This window comes from Salvelinus alpinus, chromosome 19 (genome assembly GCF_045679555.1).
Source record: "Salvelinus alpinus chromosome 19, SLU_Salpinus.1, whole genome shotgun sequence".
In the NCBI taxonomy this organism is placed as follows: Eukaryota; Metazoa; Chordata; class Actinopteri; order Salmoniformes; family Salmonidae; genus Salvelinus; species Salvelinus alpinus.
This window is the reverse complement of record NC_092104.1, coordinates 175,529-193,003: the sequence shown is the minus strand read 5'-3', so window position 1 is coordinate 193,003 and position 17,475 is coordinate 175,529. Positions and strand designations below refer to the sequence as shown.

General features: G+C 45.8%; 1 protein-coding gene across 2 annotated transcripts in view; it reads left to right on the top strand.

Annotated features, from left to right (window-relative positions):
* The window catches only part of dapk1 (death-associated protein kinase 1), a 200,279-nt gene that overhangs the window by 177,804 nt on the left and 5,000 nt on the right, over positions 1-17,475 (top strand). For both annotated transcript variants that reach the window (XM_071351997.1, XM_071351996.1), the window contains exons 23-26: positions 732-991; positions 5,891-6,079; positions 15,098-15,286; positions 15,489-15,692. In XM_071351997.1, coding sequence (XP_071208098.1) covers positions 732-991; positions 5,891-6,079; positions 15,098-15,286; positions 15,489-15,692 — 842 coding nt within the window. The remainder of the gene's footprint in view (positions 1-731; positions 992-5,890; positions 6,080-15,097; positions 15,287-15,488; positions 15,693-17,475) is intronic.

Genomic DNA, 17,475 nt, shown 5'->3' with positions numbered 1-17,475 from the left:
GAGGTGGTGTGCATGAGAGGATCTGGAATCTCATAGCTAGATGGTCAGTAGAGGTGGTGGTTATGAGAGGATCTAGAAGCTCATAGCTAGATGGTCAGTAGAGGTGGTGGGCATGAGAGGATCTAGAAGCTCATAGCTAGATGGTCAGTAGAGGTGGTGGGCATGAGAGGATCTGGAATCTCATAGCTAGATGGTCAGTAGAGGTGGTGGGCATGAGAGGATCTAGAAGCTCATAGCTAGATGGTCAGTAGAGGTGGTGGGCAGGTCCATGTCATCAGGGTGTCTGCAGCTTCTGGCAAACCACAGCCTTTGTTCTCCTGACTTTAACCCTCAGCCAGGCCACATACTGGTTCAACATGTTAATCTCAGGATAACATCTGTAAGCCAGTCACCCAGACTCACTATGCCGTCACTAGTCATTCATCAAATCCTAAGGAATACCTTTTAGTAGAAAATAATCATCCTGTATCTGTCTACTTTGTCTTGTCATATTCCACTCCTCCTCTCTAACCCTTGACCTCTCGCTCCGGACTCATCTCCTCTCTCCTGTATTGTCATGGTTCCAGCCTGTCTTAACATCACATGACAGACAGCTTCAGAGACTACACCCATACAGTAGAACATGGTTTGAATGAGTTTGTTAGAAATCTGACTGCAGGTATAGAGGTTTAGATAGGACTAGATCTGTAGGGGAATGTTGAGCTGACCAGTAACACAGTGTCCATCCCCAGCGTTTGGAGGTCGCATCCATAGCCCGCTGACGGTAGTCCTTGTGGGGACTCATGCTGACGTGGCTTGCCTGCCTCGGGGGGCTGGAGGGGAGTTTGGATACGACAAGGAGAGGCCTCTACTCAAGGAGCTCCGGAACAGGTTTGGCAACGACCTGCAGATCTCAGAGAGGCTGTTTGTGATGGACGCTGGAGCCTCCACCTCTAAAGATGTCAAACTGCTCCGGAACCACCTGCTGGAACTACGCAATAACATCGTCTCTGTAAGTTCATACACTCTGACAGCCAATAACATCGTCTCTGTTAGTTCATACACTCTGACAGCCAATAATATCGTCTCTGTTAGTTCATCCACTCTGACAGCCAATAACATCGTCTCTGTTAGTTCATACACTCTGACAGCCAATAACATCGTCTCTGTTAGTTCATACACTCTGACAGCCAATAACATCGTCTCTGTTAGTTCATCCACTCTGACAGCCAATAACATCGTCTCTGTAAGTTCATACACTCTGACAGCCAATAACATCGTCTCTGTTAGTTCATACACTCTGACAGCCAATAACATCGTCTCTGTTAGTTCATCCACTCTGACAGCCAATAACATCGTCTCTGTTAGTTCATACACTCTGACAGCCAATAACATCGTCTCTGTAAGTTCATACACTCTGACAGCCAATAACATCGTCTCTGTAAGTTCATCCACTCTGACAGCCAATAACATCGTCTCTGTTAGTTCATACACTCTGACAGCCAATAACATCGTCTCTGTTAGTTCATACACTCTGACAGCCAATAACATCGTCTCTGTAAGTTCATACACTCTGACAGCCAATAACATTGAATCAATGTTTATTTGTCACGTGTCGAATACAACAGGTGTAGACCTTACAGTGTCTTGTTGGTATTATTACATGTCTTGCGTTTCAGTGTATGTTTCAGTGTATGTATCACAGTATTCTCAGCGTAGTTCTGGGTTGTTTTGCTGCTTATGTTTTTCATTTGACATTTGTCTTAGGTGTTTTCTAATTGTTTTACATTCCGTATCAAACCATTTTTCAGAAACTTTTTGTTTCTGATGTTGGATTTCTTTAGTTTTTGTCAGATTTGCTGAATTGACCCCTTTTATTGTTTTGATATTGTTCTTGAAGACCTGTGTAGAGTTCATTATTTCATTTGAGTTGAATGTTTCCATGAATTTCTCTGCACTGTTTGGAGCCCATCTGTCTGATTTGGTTCATGTTGTACAGTTTAATTGGGCTGTTTTTTTTAATGAGTATTGCTGGTTAATTTCTTCCGAAAAACCTTGATCTGACTGTGATCCGACAATGGCGTCCGTGATCCGACAATGGAGTCTGTGATCCGACAATGGTGTCTGTGATCCGACAATGGTGTCTGTGATCCGACAATGGTGTCTGTGATCCGACAATGATGTCTGTGATCCGACAATGGTGTCTGTGTTCTGACAATGGTGTCCGTGATCCGACACTGGCGTCCGTGATCCGACAATGGTGTCCGTAATCCGACAATGGTGTCCGTGATCCGACAATGGTGTCCGTGATCCGACAATGGTGTCCGTGATCCGACAATGGCGTCCGTGATCCGACAATGGCGTCCGTGATCCGACAATGGCGTCCGTGATCCGACAATGGCGTCCGTGATCCGACAATGGCGTCCGTGATCCGACAATGGTGTCCGTGATCCGACAATGGCGTCTGTGATCCGACAATGGTGTCTGTGATCCGACAATGGCGTCTGTGATCCGACAATGGTGTCTGTGATCCGACAATGGTGTCCGTGATCCGACAATGGCGTCTGTGATCCGACAATGGTGTCCGTGATCCGACAATGGCGTCTGTGATCCGACAATGGTGTCTGTGATCCGACAATGGTGTCTGTGATTGGACAATAGCGTCTGTGATCCGACAATGGTGTCCGTGATCCGACAATGGTGTCTGTGGTCTGACAGTGAATGCACTAATGGAGGAGGGGTCAATGTCAGTGATGGCATAATCAACTACACTTTTCCCAAGAGCTGAGCAGTAAGTAAACTGACCTAAAGAGTCCCCTCTGATTCTACCATTAAGCATGTACAGGCCTAAGGCTCGACAGAGATGCACTAACTCCTTCCCGTTGTTGTTCACTATTTGGTCAGGACTGTTTCTCTTATTTATAATAGGGCTACTGTACACGGAGGGGTGTCCAAATATGTGGTGGTTACCTCCCGCATCAGTGTAGTCAGGCTCAGAACCTGTTCTCGCATTGGAATCTCCACAAAGAAGCACTTTACCCTCTGCCTGAAATGTAATGTCTGGAGATTGTCAACAAACTGATCCTCATGATATGATGAATCTGAAGGAGGAGCACAAGCTGCACATACAGTTGAAGTCAGAAGTTTACATACACCTTAGCCAAATACATTTAAACTCAGTTTTTCACAATTCCTGACATTTAATCCTAATAAATATTGCCTGTTTTAGGTCAGTTAGGATCACAACTTTATTTTAAGAATGTGAAATGTCAGAATAATAGTAGAGAGAATGATTTATTTCAGCTTTTATTTCTTTCATCACATTCCCAGGGGGTCAGAAGTTTACATACACTCAATTAGTATTTGGTAGCATTGCCTTTAAATTGATTAACTTGGGTCAAATGTTTCGGGTAGCCTTCCTCAAGCTTCCCACAATAAGTTGGGTGAATTTTGGCCCATTCCTCCTGACAGAGCTGGTGTAACTGAGTCAGGTTTGTAGGCCTCCTTGTTCGCACACGCTTTTTCACTTCTGCCCACAAATGTTCTATAGGATGGAAGTCAGGGATTTGTGATGGCCACTTCAATACCTTGACTTTGTTGTCCTTAAGCCATTTTGCCACAACTTTGGAAGTATGCTTGGGGTCATTGTCCATTTGGAAGACCCATTTGCGACCAAGCTTTATCTTCCTGACTGATGTCTTGAGATGTTGCTTCAATATATCCACATATTTTTCCTCCCTCATGATTTCATCTATTTTGTGAAGTGCACCAGTCCCTCCTGCAGCAAAGCACCCCCACAACATGATGCTGCCACCCCCGTGCTTCACTGTTGGGATGGTGCTCTTCGGCTTGCAAGCCTCCCCCCTTTATCCTCCACACATATCAATGGTCATTATGGCCAAACAGTTCTATTTTTGTTTCATCAGACCAGAGGACATTTCTCAAAAAAGTACGATCTTTGTCCCCATGTGCAGTTGCAAACCGTAGTCTGGCTTTTTTATGGTGGTTTTGGAGCAGTGGCTTCTTCCTTGCTGAGCGGCCTTTCAGGTTATGTCGATATAGGACTCGTTTTACTGTGGATATAGATACTTTAGTACCTGTTTCCTCCAGCATCTTCACAAGGTCCTTTGCTGTTGTTCTGGGATTGATTTGCACTTTTCGCACCAAAGTACGTTCATGTCTAGGAGACAGAATGCGTCTCCTTCCTGAGCGGTATGACGGCTGCGTGGTCCCATGGTGTTTATACTTGCGTACTATTGTTTGTACAGATGAACGTGGTACCTTCAGGCGTTTGGAAATTGCTCCCAAGGATGAACCAGACCTGTGGAGGTCTACAATTTATTTTCTGAGATCTTGGCTGATTTCTTTTGATTTTCCCATGATGTCAAGCAAAGAGGCACTGAGTTTGAAGGTAGGCCTTGAAATACATCCACAGGTACACCTCCAATTGACTCAAATTATGTGTATGTAAACTTCTGACCCACTGGAATTGTGCTACAGTGAATTATAAGTGAAATAATATGTGTGGACACAACTATATTGGTGGTTGGAAACATAGCCTGTGCCAGTTCTGCCACTCTTCTCACTTCCCCCGATACATTTTCACCTTTGGCACGAAGGTGGTTTGTGCCAGTGTGGATGATGATGTTGTCAGGGGTGTCAATCCTGGTCTGACTGAGTAGCTGCACTGTCAGTTGTAGTACACCAGAACTTATACACCAGGTGTCTAGGGAATCATCTCTCCGGACCAAGAGCTTCCCATTTTAATCGATGAGGATTGTAGTTGTGGGTAGTTGTCTGGGTGGAGCAGACTGGGAGGCTGGTAGGTTGACCTGGGCTGGTGCAGACTGGGAGGCTGGTATTCTGACCTGGGCTGGTGCAGACTGGGAGGCTGGTATTCTGACCTGGGCTGGTGCAGACTGGTAGGCTGGTATTCTGACCTGGGCTGGAGCAGACTGGGAGGCTGGTATTCTGACCTGGGCTGGTGCGGACTGGGAGGCTGGTATTCTGACCTGGGCTGGTGCAGACTGGGAGGCTGGTATTCTGACATGGGCTGGTGCAGACTGGTAGGCTGGTAGGTTGACCTGGACTGGAGCAGACTGGTAGGTTGACCTGGGCTGGTGCAGACTGGGAGGCTGGTATTCTGACCTGGGCTGGTGCGGACTGGGAGGCTGGTATTCTGACCTGGGCTGGTGCAGACTGGTAGGCTGGTAGGTTGACCTGGACTGGAGCAGACTGGTAGGTTGACCTGGACTGGTGCAGACTGGGAGGCTGGTATTCTGACCGGGGCTGGTGCAGACTGGGAGGCTGGTATTCTGACCTGGACTGGAGCAGACTGGTTGGTTGACCTGGGCTGGTGCAGACTGGGAGACTGGTACAGTGTCATCAGGCTGTGTGGTGGAGGCCATGCTGGTTGTGCTGGTCTCAGGTTCTGCCTGTGTTGTACCAAGCTGGTGGACATGTTCTCTAGATGCAGAGGACATAAAGACCAGCTGCTGGTTGAGGCTGTCAATGTACTTATTTCCATAGCAACGCTGGTGATGTTGGCTACAATGTTGCAAAAGAAGCCTACCTTGTTTTTTGTATTTTTTGTCTTTAGAGAAATGTGACTTGTGACAAATTGAGTCTAAAAGCTTTTTTGAAATCAACAACGCTTGAGAAGACTTTGCCTTTGTTTTGGTTTGTTTGTTTGTCAATTAGGGTGTGCAGGGTGAATACGTGGTCTGTTGTACGCTAATTTGGTATGAAGCCAATTTGACATTTGCTCAGTAAATTGTTTTCGCTGAGTAAATGTATAAGTCTGCTGATAATGATAATGCAGAGGATTTTCCCAAGGTTGCTATTGACACATATCCCACGGTAGTTATTGTGGTCAAATTTGTTAAGTCCCTCTCTCTCCCCTCTCTGACAGACCTGTAGTCCCATGTCAGCCCTTTCAGAGTGTCTGGTCTCGACCCTGCCCTCCTGGAGGAAAATGAGTGGTCCTAACCAGCTGACGTCATGGCAACAGTTTGTCTCTGACGTCCAGGAACACATCAACCCACTGGTCAGCGAGGAGCACCTCCGAGGGGTCGCACAACAGCTCCACAGCATGGGAGAGGTACACACACACACACACACACACACACACACACACACACACACACACACACACACACACACACACACACACACACACACACACACACACACACACACACACACACACACACAGCAGCTCCACAGCATGGGAGAGGTACACACACAAAGACACACACACACACACACACACACACACACACACACACACACACACACACACACACACACACACACACACACACAGCAGCTCCACATGGGAGACGTACACACACACACACACACACACAACAGCTCCACAACATTGGAGAGGAACACACACACTATTACACAAAAGTCCAAACTCCGACGTAAGTCGAGTGCACCTCAAATAGTGTCAAGGATCTGTATTCAACCCAGGATACTCCCCTATTCAGTGTCTGTGTTGTGAGGTTATTTTCCTGCCACCAGGTGTCACTGTTTAGCAGTGTGTTCCTCCATCTGGAAACAGTGATTGGACTGTTGGGACATGTTGATGTTGACAAGAATGACTCTGCTCTGGTAGATAGACAGCCAACTGGCCTGGACAGACTTCAACGTGTCTTGTACTTCACACATTTCAATACCAGTCTTGAGATTATATTAGATATGCCAACTTCATTCACCTTTCTCTCCTATTCTCTCTCTCTCTATCCATTCATCGCTCTATCATCTCTCGCTCTCTCTCATTATCCATCTCGCTCTCTCACTCAATTCAAGGGGCTTTATTGTCAAGGGAAACATATGTTAACCTTTCACGAGTCACAAACCCGGATCCGGGATCCCCCCCATCACAAAAGCTGACTAGCATAGCCTAGCCTAAAGTTACAGGGATATCATAAAATAAAATGTTCATGAAATATCAAGTCCAAGACACCAAATGAAAGATACAGATCTTGTGATTCAAGCCATCATCTCTGATTTTTTAAATGTTTTACAGGGAAGACACAATATGTAAATCTATTAGCTAACCACGTTAGCAAAAGACAACACTTTTTTTACTCCACCATTTTTTTTACTGCATCAATAGCTATCACAAATTCGACCAAATACAGATATAAATAGCCACTAACCAAGAAACAATTCTCATCAGATGACAGTCTGATAACATATTTATTGTATAGCATAGGTTTTGTTAGAAAAATGTGCATATTTCAGGTATAAATCATAGTTTACAATTGCAGCCCCCATTACAACTATCACTAAAATGACTAGAATAACTACAGAGACCATCGTGTATTAGCTAATTACTCATCATAAAACATTTCTTAAAAATACACAGCGTACACCAGATGAAAGACACAGATCATGTGAATATAGCCAATATGTCAGATTTTCTAAGTGTTTTACAGCGAAAACACAATATAGCGTTATCTTAGCTTACTAAGTCAGTCACACAGTAGCATTGATTCATGCCAAAAATAGCAATAACGTTATAAACCACCAAACGCTATTAATTTTTTCACTAACCTTCTCAGAATTCTTCAGATGACAGTCCTGTAACATCATATTACACAATGCATATAGTTTGTTCGAAAATGTGCATATTTAGCCGCACAATTCGTGGTTACACAACGTGTTTAGTGGGCAAAAAATCAAGCAATCTGTCCGGCGCCATTTTGGAAAGGCACCTAATCTTATCGAAAACTATTCATAAACTTGACTAAAAAAATACAGGTTGGACAGCATTTGAAAGAGAAATTAGTTCTTAATGCAATCGCTGAATTACATTTTTAAAATTAACCTTACTGCGCAATACTGGGTACAATACAGGGTGCGATAGCGCAACGCTACATGGAAAATAATGGCGTCTAATACATTTTTCTTTTTCAACAGAACAACGTTTTATCAGCATAAATAGTACCTACTATTAGCTGAACTCCCATCAGAATCTTGTGAAAGGTGTCCGTTGGCCAAAAGAATCGTTGCTGGGTTGGAGAATGTTTCCCTCGACGTTGCAATTAGCAGTACATAATGGCATTCGAGAGAGAGACACCCACGTTTCTACAGCGCCATGGAAATAAATACCTGAAAATCGCAATATACTGACCTAAACTGGTATAATTCGGTTCAAAATAACAAGATTATGATGTCTTTAAAGCCTATAGCGAATAAAAACAGAGCCGGATACTTCTAGGAGCTAAAACCAGACGTTCTAAAAAGACATGCCAAGACCCTCTTTGCGTCAGCGCGAAGTCCCAAAAGGGCGGACACCTCGGTTCCAATCAATTTAAAAACTTTGGGAAATACGTAGGAACGTCATTTCAACTCTCCCTATTCGCTAACAGCCAGGGGAAGGCGTATGCAGTGCATCTCAACCAATAGAAGACAGGCAAAGTTAAAGACAGGTCTCAAAGCAGATGATAAAATGTCCCATTCTCACACAGACATAGGAAAAGTGCTCTAAGTCGAGTTCTGTTTCACTTACAGACATAATTCCAACGGTTTTAGAAACTAGAGAGAGTTTTCTATCCAATAGTAAGAATAATATGCATATTGTACGAGCAAGAATTGAGTAGGAGACCGTTTACATTGGATACACATTTGTGCTATGTCGAAATAGCACCCCCCTAGTGGCAAGAAGTTTAACATTGCCAAAGCAAGTGAAATAGATAATAAACAAAAATGAACCGTAAACATTACACTCACAAAAGTTCCAAAATAATTAAGAAATTTCAAATGTCATCCTATGTCTATATACAGTGTTGTAATGATGTGTAAATAAGAAACATAAATAAAATATGGGTTGTATTGTGTGTGCGGACCAAGTAATTTGGTGTCACTCTAAAGCGGAAAGTTGGAATAAACAAGTCAGGAGTAGGTTTTCTTGATTGAACACAGTTCTCTATTGAGGGATTTCTGTCAATACAAACACTCCAACACAATCAATGAGAATCTCCCAAGGAACAACATACATCATCTTCTTCTTTAGATGACACAGGAACACAAGACGATTATCTTTAAACTACAACAAAAGTCACGGGTTCTTCGTGGATAGCTTCCCTCTCTTGGTGGCCTCCAGAGATAGCTTCCCTCTCTTGGTGGCCTCCAGAGATAGCTTCCCTCTCTTGGTGGCCCTCCTCCAGAGATAGTTTCCCTCTCTTGGTGGCCTCCAGAGATAGTTTCCCTCTCTTGGTGGCCTCCAGAGATAGCTTCCCTCTCTTGGTGGCCTCCAGAGATAGCTTCCCTCTCTTGGTGGCTCTCCTCCAGAGATAGTTTCCCTCTCTCTTCTCTGCTGGTTCCCTCCTCCCTCTTATAGGGGAAAGAGAATATCTCATTAGTACCGTCAGCTGTGCTTGATTGCCTCTGGTTACCTTGTCTCCCATGCCTTGTTGGGCTACTATCCGTGAGCCCAGCCTGCCCTCTGGTGGTCCTTCCACAGGTGTTTATTCCTCACTGGTTGCCCTTTTCTTGTGGTAACAGGTCAAACATCTTGCTGCTTTGATGCACACTGTGGTATTTCATCAAAATTGGATTTGTTTTTTAATACTTTGGGGTTCTGTGTAATCTGAGGGAAATATGTGTCTTTAAAATGCTCATACGTTTGGCAGGAGGTTAGGAAGTACCTCTCAGTTTCCATGTCATATAGTGGGCAGCGTGTACATCGTTTGTCTTCTACATACAGTGCATTCAGAAAGTATTCAGACCCCTTCCCTTTTCCACATTTTGTAACAGTACAGCCTTATTCTACAATGTATTAAATCATGTTTCCTCATCAATCTACACACAATACCCCATAATGACAAAGCAAAAACAGGTTTTTAAAAAAATAATGAAATTTGACATTTACATAAGTATTCAGATTCTTTACTCGGTACTTTGTTGAAGCACCTTTGGCAGCGATTACAGCCTCGAGTCTTCTTGGGTATGACGCTACATGCTTGGCACACCTGTATTTGGGCAGTTTCTCCCATTCCTCTCTGCAGATCCTCTCAAGCTCTGTCAGGTTGGATGGGGAGTGTCGCTGCATAGCTATGTTCAGGTCTCTCCAGAGATGTTTGATCGGGTTCAAGTCCGGGCTCTGACTGGGCCACTCAATGACATTCAGAGACATGTCCTGAAGCCACTCCTGCGTTGTCTTGGCTGTATGCTTAGGGTCATTGTCCTGTTGGAAGGTGATCCTTCACAATTTCTCATTGGTTTTCTGCCGGAATTTACATTTGATATGTTAGCTGATAGGTCAAATAGGTAATTCATGTTTAGGGGTCTGCTTCTTGTTACTTTGTTGCCACGTCCTCTTAGCTTAAAGTAGCCAAGAGCTTTGTTTACTTCTAGAATAATAAAGTCAAATACTGTATATTCTAATCGTTTAATGTATTCGTGTCAAACTCCTTCCATGCAGGGCTGAGTGTCTTCGGGTGGTCAGCCTCCCTTGTACTTGGTTGATGAATGAAGGTCACTAATTAGTAAGGAACTCGCCTCACCTGGTTGTCTAGGTTACAGTAAGGAACTCACCTCACCTGGTTGTCTAGCTCTTAATTGAAAGGAAAAACCAAAAACCTGAAGACACACTAGGCACTCCATGGAATGAATCTGACACCACTGATTTCATGGAAAGAAACAACTTTAAACCAGCTTCTTCAGTAAGAGTTGATGAAGCCACACAGGCAGCCCATGTCTGATTATTTACCTGCGTGTTGGTCTTTAGACCAATCTAATACCTCGTGGACAGATTCACATGTTAAACGGACTTCTACCCTACATGGTGCTGAACCTTGGTTCCTTCTACCTTACATGGTCCTGACCCTTGGTTCCTACATGGTCCTGACCCTTGGTTCCTTCATGGTGCTGACCCTTGGTTCCTTCTACTCTACATGGTCCTGCCCCTTGGTTCCTTCTACTCTACATGGTCCTGAACCTTGGTTCCTTCTACCCTACATGGTGCTGAACCTTGGTTCCTTCTACCTTACATGGTCCTGACCCTTGGTTCCTTCATGGTGCTGACCCTTGGTTCCTTCTACCCTACATGGTCCTGACCCTTGGTTCCTTCATGGTGCTGACCCTTGGTTCCTTCTACTCTACATGGTCCTGCCCCTTGGTTCCTTCTACTCTAAATGGTCCTGAACCTTGGTTCCTTCTACCCTACATGGTGCTGAACCTTGGTTCCTTCTACCCTACATGGTCCTGAACCTTGGTTCCTTCTACCCTACATGGTGCTGAACCTTGGTTCCTTCTACCTTACATGGTCCTGACCCTTGGTTCCTTCATGGTGCTGACCCTTGGTTCCTTCTACCCTACATGGTCCTGACCCTTGGTTCCTTCATGGTGCTGACCCTTGGTTCCTTCTACTCTACATGGTCCTGCCCCTTGGTTCCTTCTACTCTAAATGGTCCTGAACCTTGGTTCCTTCTACCCTACATGGTCCTGAACCTTGGTTCCTTCTACCCTACATGGTGCTGAACCTTGGTTCCTTCTACCCTACATGGTCCTGAACCTTGGTTCCTTCTACTCTACATGGTCCTGAACCTTGGTTCCTTCTACCCTACATGGTCCTGAACCTTGGTTCCTTCTACCCTACATGGTGCTGATCCTTGGTTCCTTCTACCCTACATGGTCCTGAACCTTGGTTCCTTCTACCCTACATGGTGCTGAACCTTGGATCCTTCTACTCTACATGGTCCTGAACCTTGGTTCCTTCTACCCTACATGGTGCTGAACCTTGGTTCCTACATGGTGCTGTACCTTGGTTCCTTCTAACCTACATGGTGCTGAGCCTTGGTTCCTACATGGTGCTGAGCCTTGGTTCCTTCTACCCTACATGGTCCTGAACCTTGGTTCCTTCTACCCTTCATGGTCCTGACCCTTGGTTCCTTCATGGTGCTGACCCTTGGTTCCTTCATGGTGCTGACCCTTGGTTCCTTCATGGTGCTGACCCTTGGTTCCTTCATGGTGCTGAACCTTGGTTCCTTCATGGTGCTGAACCTTGGTTCCTTCATGGTGCTGAACATTAGTTCCTTCTACCCTTCATGGTTCTGAACCTTGGTTCCTTCATGGTGCTGAACATTGGTTCCTTCATGGTGCTGACCCTTGGTTCCTTCATGGTGCTGAACCTTGGTTCCTTCATGGTGCTGAACCTTGGTTCCTTCATGGTGCTGAACCTTGGTTCCTTCATGGTGCTGACCCTTGGTTCCTTCATGCTGCTGAACCTTGGTTCCGTCATGGTTCTGAACCTTGGTTCCTTCATGCTGCTGAACCTTGGTTCTGTCATGGTTCTGAACCTTGGTTCCTTCATGGTGCTGAACCTTGGTTCCTTCATGGTGCTGACCCTTGGTTCCTTCATGCTGCTGAACCTTGGTTCCGTCATGGTTCTGAACCTTGGTTCCTTCATGGTGCTGAACCTTGGTTCCTTCATGGTGCTGAACCTTGGTTCCTTCATGGTGCTGAACATTAGTTCCTTCATGGTGCTGAACCTTGGTTCCTTCATGGTGCTGACCCTTGGTTCCTTCATGCTGCTGAACCTTGGTTCCGTCATGGTTCTGAACCTTGGTTCCTTCATGGTGCTAAACCTTGGTTCCTTCATGGTGCTGAACCTTGGTTCCTTCATGGTCCTGACCCTTGGTTCCTTCATGGTGCTGAACCTTGGTTCCTTCATGGTGCTGACCCTTGGTTCCTTCATGGTGCTGACCCTTGGTTCCTTCATGGTGCTGACCCTTGGGTCCTTCATGGTGCTGACCCTTGGTTCCTTCTACCCTTCATGGTTCTGAACTTTGGTTCCTTCATGGTGCTGAACATTGGTTCCTTCATGGTGCTGACCCTTGGTTCCTTCTACCCTTCATGGTTCTGAACCTTGGTTCCTTCATGGTGCTAAACCTTGGTTCCTTCATGGTGCTGACCCTTGGTTCCTTCATGGTGCTGAACCTTGGTTCCTTCATGGTGCTGAACCTTGGTTCCTTCATGGTTCTGAACCTTGGTTCCTTCATGGTCCTGAACCTTGGTTCCTTCTACCCTACTTAGTGCAGAACCTTGGTTCCTTCTACACTACATGGTCCTGAACCTTGGTTCCTTCATGGTGCTGACCCTTGGTTCCTTCTATCCTACATGGCTGGAAGTCTACAGATTACAGAATGTATTACTATTTTTGTTGGTCAGCATGGCGTCAGTGTCATCTATCTACTCATTTGACTATGTGTCATAAACAGCTGCTATAAGACAGCAGATTGCTGAGACGTGCCTTGTTTATGCAGGTTTTACATGCTTTAGGTCTGATATCTGCCAGGAGGAGGAGGATAGTTTTCTTTTACATGGCCTGTAATGTCTCTTCCCCTCATACCCTGGAATACAATCTGTTCACTCAGATATTTCACTGTCAAATTTCTGTCATCAACCTACTAATTAAGCATATGGCCATAAATTACATCAAGGACTTACTTTCTCCTTGGCAGTATTCTGGCGACATACTTGGAAGACACACTCGCAAACACAGTAGAGTCTTCAGTTCCACACCATGACAGTAGAGGTCACTCATGTGACAAATTACAGTAAAAGCAGATGCTTTTGGAGAGACTGCAGCACCATAGGTTAGTTGTATAAATCTTTGGTTGTAGTGTTAATTAGTTAATTTAGTTAATTTTCCCACAAATTAGCATTGCATTTATTTGCAGTGCTGTCATTTACTTTCCACTCAAGGATTGCTCCAGCACAGAGGTTACCACGGTACTGTTGACTTTAGGTCATGTGAGAGACAGAGGCTACCACGGTACTGTTGACTTTAGGTCATGTGAGAGACAGAGGCTACCACGGTACTGTTGACTTTAGGTCATGTGAGAGACAGAGGCTACCACGGTACTGTTGACTTTAGGTCATGTGAGAGACAGAGGCTACCACGGTACTGTTGACTTTAGGTCATGTGAGAGACAGAGGCTACCACGGTACTGTTGACTTTAGGTCATGTGAGAGACAGAGGCTACCACGGTACTGTTGACTTTAGGTCATGTGAGAGACAGAGGCTACCACGGTACTGTTGACTTTAGGTCATGTGAGAGACAGAGGCTACCACGGTACTGTTGACTTTAGGTCATGTGAGAGACAGAGGGTAAAGTTATAAAAACTAGCTAGTTTTGGACACAAGCTAGTTGTGCTAGTGTATCATGTGATGCAGGGAATGGCAGATATGTAGCTCAATACATTTGGTTACCAAAATAACATATTTGAACAACACGTGCTACGTGTTGCTTGTCCTATGTTCCTCTGTCTGCGTGCTACTATCTCTTGTCCTATGTTCCTCTGTCTGCGTGCTACGTGTTGCTTGTCCTATGTTCCTCTGTCTGCGTGCTACTATCTCTTGTCCTATGTTCCTCTGTCTGCGTGCTACTATCTCTTGTCCTATGTTCCTCTGTCTGCGTGCTACTATCTCTTGTCCTATGTTGCTATGTCTGCGTGCTACGTGTTGCTTGTCCTATGTTCCTCTGTCTGCGTGCTACTATCTCTTGTCCTATGTTGCTCTGTCTGCGTGCTACTATCTCTTGTCCTATGTTGCTATGTCTGCGTGCTACGTGTTGCTTGTCCTATGTTGCTCTGCATCTTCTCACTGCTCATTGTTTGTCTGTATTGTTATTATAATTGTTTTTAATAACCTGTGCAGGGACTGCTGTTGAAAATTATCCGGCTGGCTAAAACCAGCACTTTTACTGAAACGTTGATTAATGTGCACTGTCCCTGTAAAAATATAAATAAACTCAAGCTATACAAACCATCTAAAACTGCACACCTCACAACTAGCCGTCTCAAACAGCTGACAGCTAATTATGCTATCTAGTTAAATCAAGGGCGAGGGAGGGTGTGAGAGACATCAGCCAATCAAATGGAGACGCACGAGCAGTTATTGTGACGTGATCCTAGTTCAATCACAACGATCGGGAACTATTTCACATTGGGAAGATTTTTTACATGCCACCATTCACTATGGACAATTTATTTTTGATTATATATCTCTCTCTCCCCCTCTCTATCCATCGTGCTCTCTCCCCCTCCCTTTGTATCCATCTCTCTATCCATCTCTCTCTCTTCCCCATCCTCCTAACAGATCAACCTGATGCAGAGTGAGACGGTGCAGGATGTGATGGTGTTGGAGCCCCGCTGGCTGTGTAGTGGGGTGCTAGCCCGCCTCCTCTCTGTGGACACGCCTAAAGCCATCCACCACTACAGGGGGCGCTACAGACTGGAGGAGATACAGGCTCTGGCCCCAGAGAGCGACGTGGACGAACTGCTACAGGTCAGAGACAGTCGTATTTACTAAGACGGGGAGCTGTTAGCATCTCTCATAGGAAAACATGTCACACTTAGCGACCATGCTAACACAAGCTGGGCTCACATAGTTGTATACCGTCAAGTATACCACAATACCACAATGACACATGTTAGCATTTCCCATAGGAAAACATTAGCGTCCATGCTAACATCCTCTCTTACGACAGGTGCTGGATGCCATGGACGTGTGCGCACGTGACCTGACCAACCCTGGCATGGTGGATGTCCCCGCCCTGATCAAGACCAACAGCCTCCACCACTCCTGGACGGAGGAAGAGGAGGAGGACGATGTTCTGATCTACGGAGGGGTCAGGCTGGTTCCTGCTGAACACCTCACACCTTTCCCCTGTGGACTGTTCCACAAGCTACAGGTACATGCTTTGATTCACCAAGACTGTCTGAATGACTCCTCAGTCCCTGTCAAGACTGTCTGAAAGTCTTGATAGGGACTGGGGAGTCATTCAGACAGTCTTGATAGGGACTGGGGAGTCAGTCTGAATGACTCCCCAGTCCCTATCAAGACTGTCTGAATGACTCCCCAGTCCCTATCAAGACTGTCTGAATGACTCCCCAGTCCCTATCAAGACTGTCTGAATGACTCCCCAGTCCCCATCAAGACTGTCTGAATGACTCCCCAGTCCCTATCAAGACTGTCTGAATGACTCCCCAGTCCCTGTCAAGACTGTCTGAATGACTCCCCATCAAGACTGTCTGAATGACTCCCCAGTCCCTATCAAGACTGTCTGAATGACTCCCCAGTCCCTGTCAAGACTGTCTGAATGACTCCCCAGTCCCTATCAAGACTGTCTGAATGACTCCCCAGTCCCTATCAAGACTGTCTGAATGACTCCCCAGTCCCTATCAAGACTGTCTGAATGACTCCCCAGTCCCCATCAAGACTGTCTGAATGACTCCCCAGTCCCTATCAAGACTGTCTGAATGACTCCCCAGTCCCTGTCAAGACTGTCTGAATGACTCCCCATCAAGACTGTCTGAATGACTCCCCAGTCCCTATCAAGACTGTCTGAATGACTCCCCAGTCCCTGTCAAGACTGTCTGAATGACTCCTCAGTCCCTGTCAAGACTGTCTGAATGACTCCCCAGTCCCTGTCAAGACTGTCTGAATGACTCCCCAGTCCCTATCAAGACTGTCTGAATGACTCCCCAGTCCCTATCAAGACTGTCTGAATGACTCCCCAGTCCCTATCAAGACTGTCTGAATGACTCCCCAGTCCCTATCAAGACTGTCTGAATGACTCCCCAGTCCCTATCAAGACTGTCTGAATGACTCCCCAGTCCCTGTCAAGACTGTCTGAATGACTCCCCAGTCCCTGTCAAGACTGTCTGAATGACTCCCCAGTCCCTGTCAAGACTGTCTGAATGACTCCCCAGTCCCTGTCAAGACTGTCTGAATGACTCCCCAGTCCCCATCAAGACTGTCTGAATGACTCCCCAGTCCCTATCAAGACTGTCTGAATGACTCCCCAGTCCCTGTCAAGACTGTCTGAATGACTCCCCAGTCCCTGTCAAGACTGTCTGAATGACTCCCCTGTCCCTATCAAGACTGTCTGAATGACTCCCCATCAAGACTGTCTGAATGACTCCCCAGTCCCTATCAAGACTGTCTGAATGACTCCCCAGTCCCTGTCAAGACTGTCTGAATGACTCCCCATCAAGACTGTCTGAATGACTCCCCAGTCCCTATCAAGACTGTCTGAATGACTCCCCAGTCCCTATCAAGACTGTCTGAATGACTCCCCAGTCCCTATCAAGACTGTCTGAATGACTCCCCAGTCCCTATCAAGACTGTCTGAATGACTCCCCAGTCCCTATCAAGACTGTCTGAATGACTCCCCAGTCCCTGTCAAGACTGTCTGAATGACTCCCCAGTCCCTGTCAAGACTGTCTGAATGACTCCCCAGTCCCTGTCAAGACTGTCTGAATGACTCCCCAGTCCCTGTCAAGACTGTCTGAATGACTCCCCAGTCCCTGTCAAGACTGTCTGAATGACTCCCCAGTCCCTGTCAAGACTGTCTGAATGACTCCTCAGTCCCTGTCAAGACTGTCTGAATGACTCCTCAGTCCCTGTCAAGACTGTCTGAATGACTCCCCAGTCCCTGTCAAGTGCACTATTGAATATGCCGCCATCTGGGA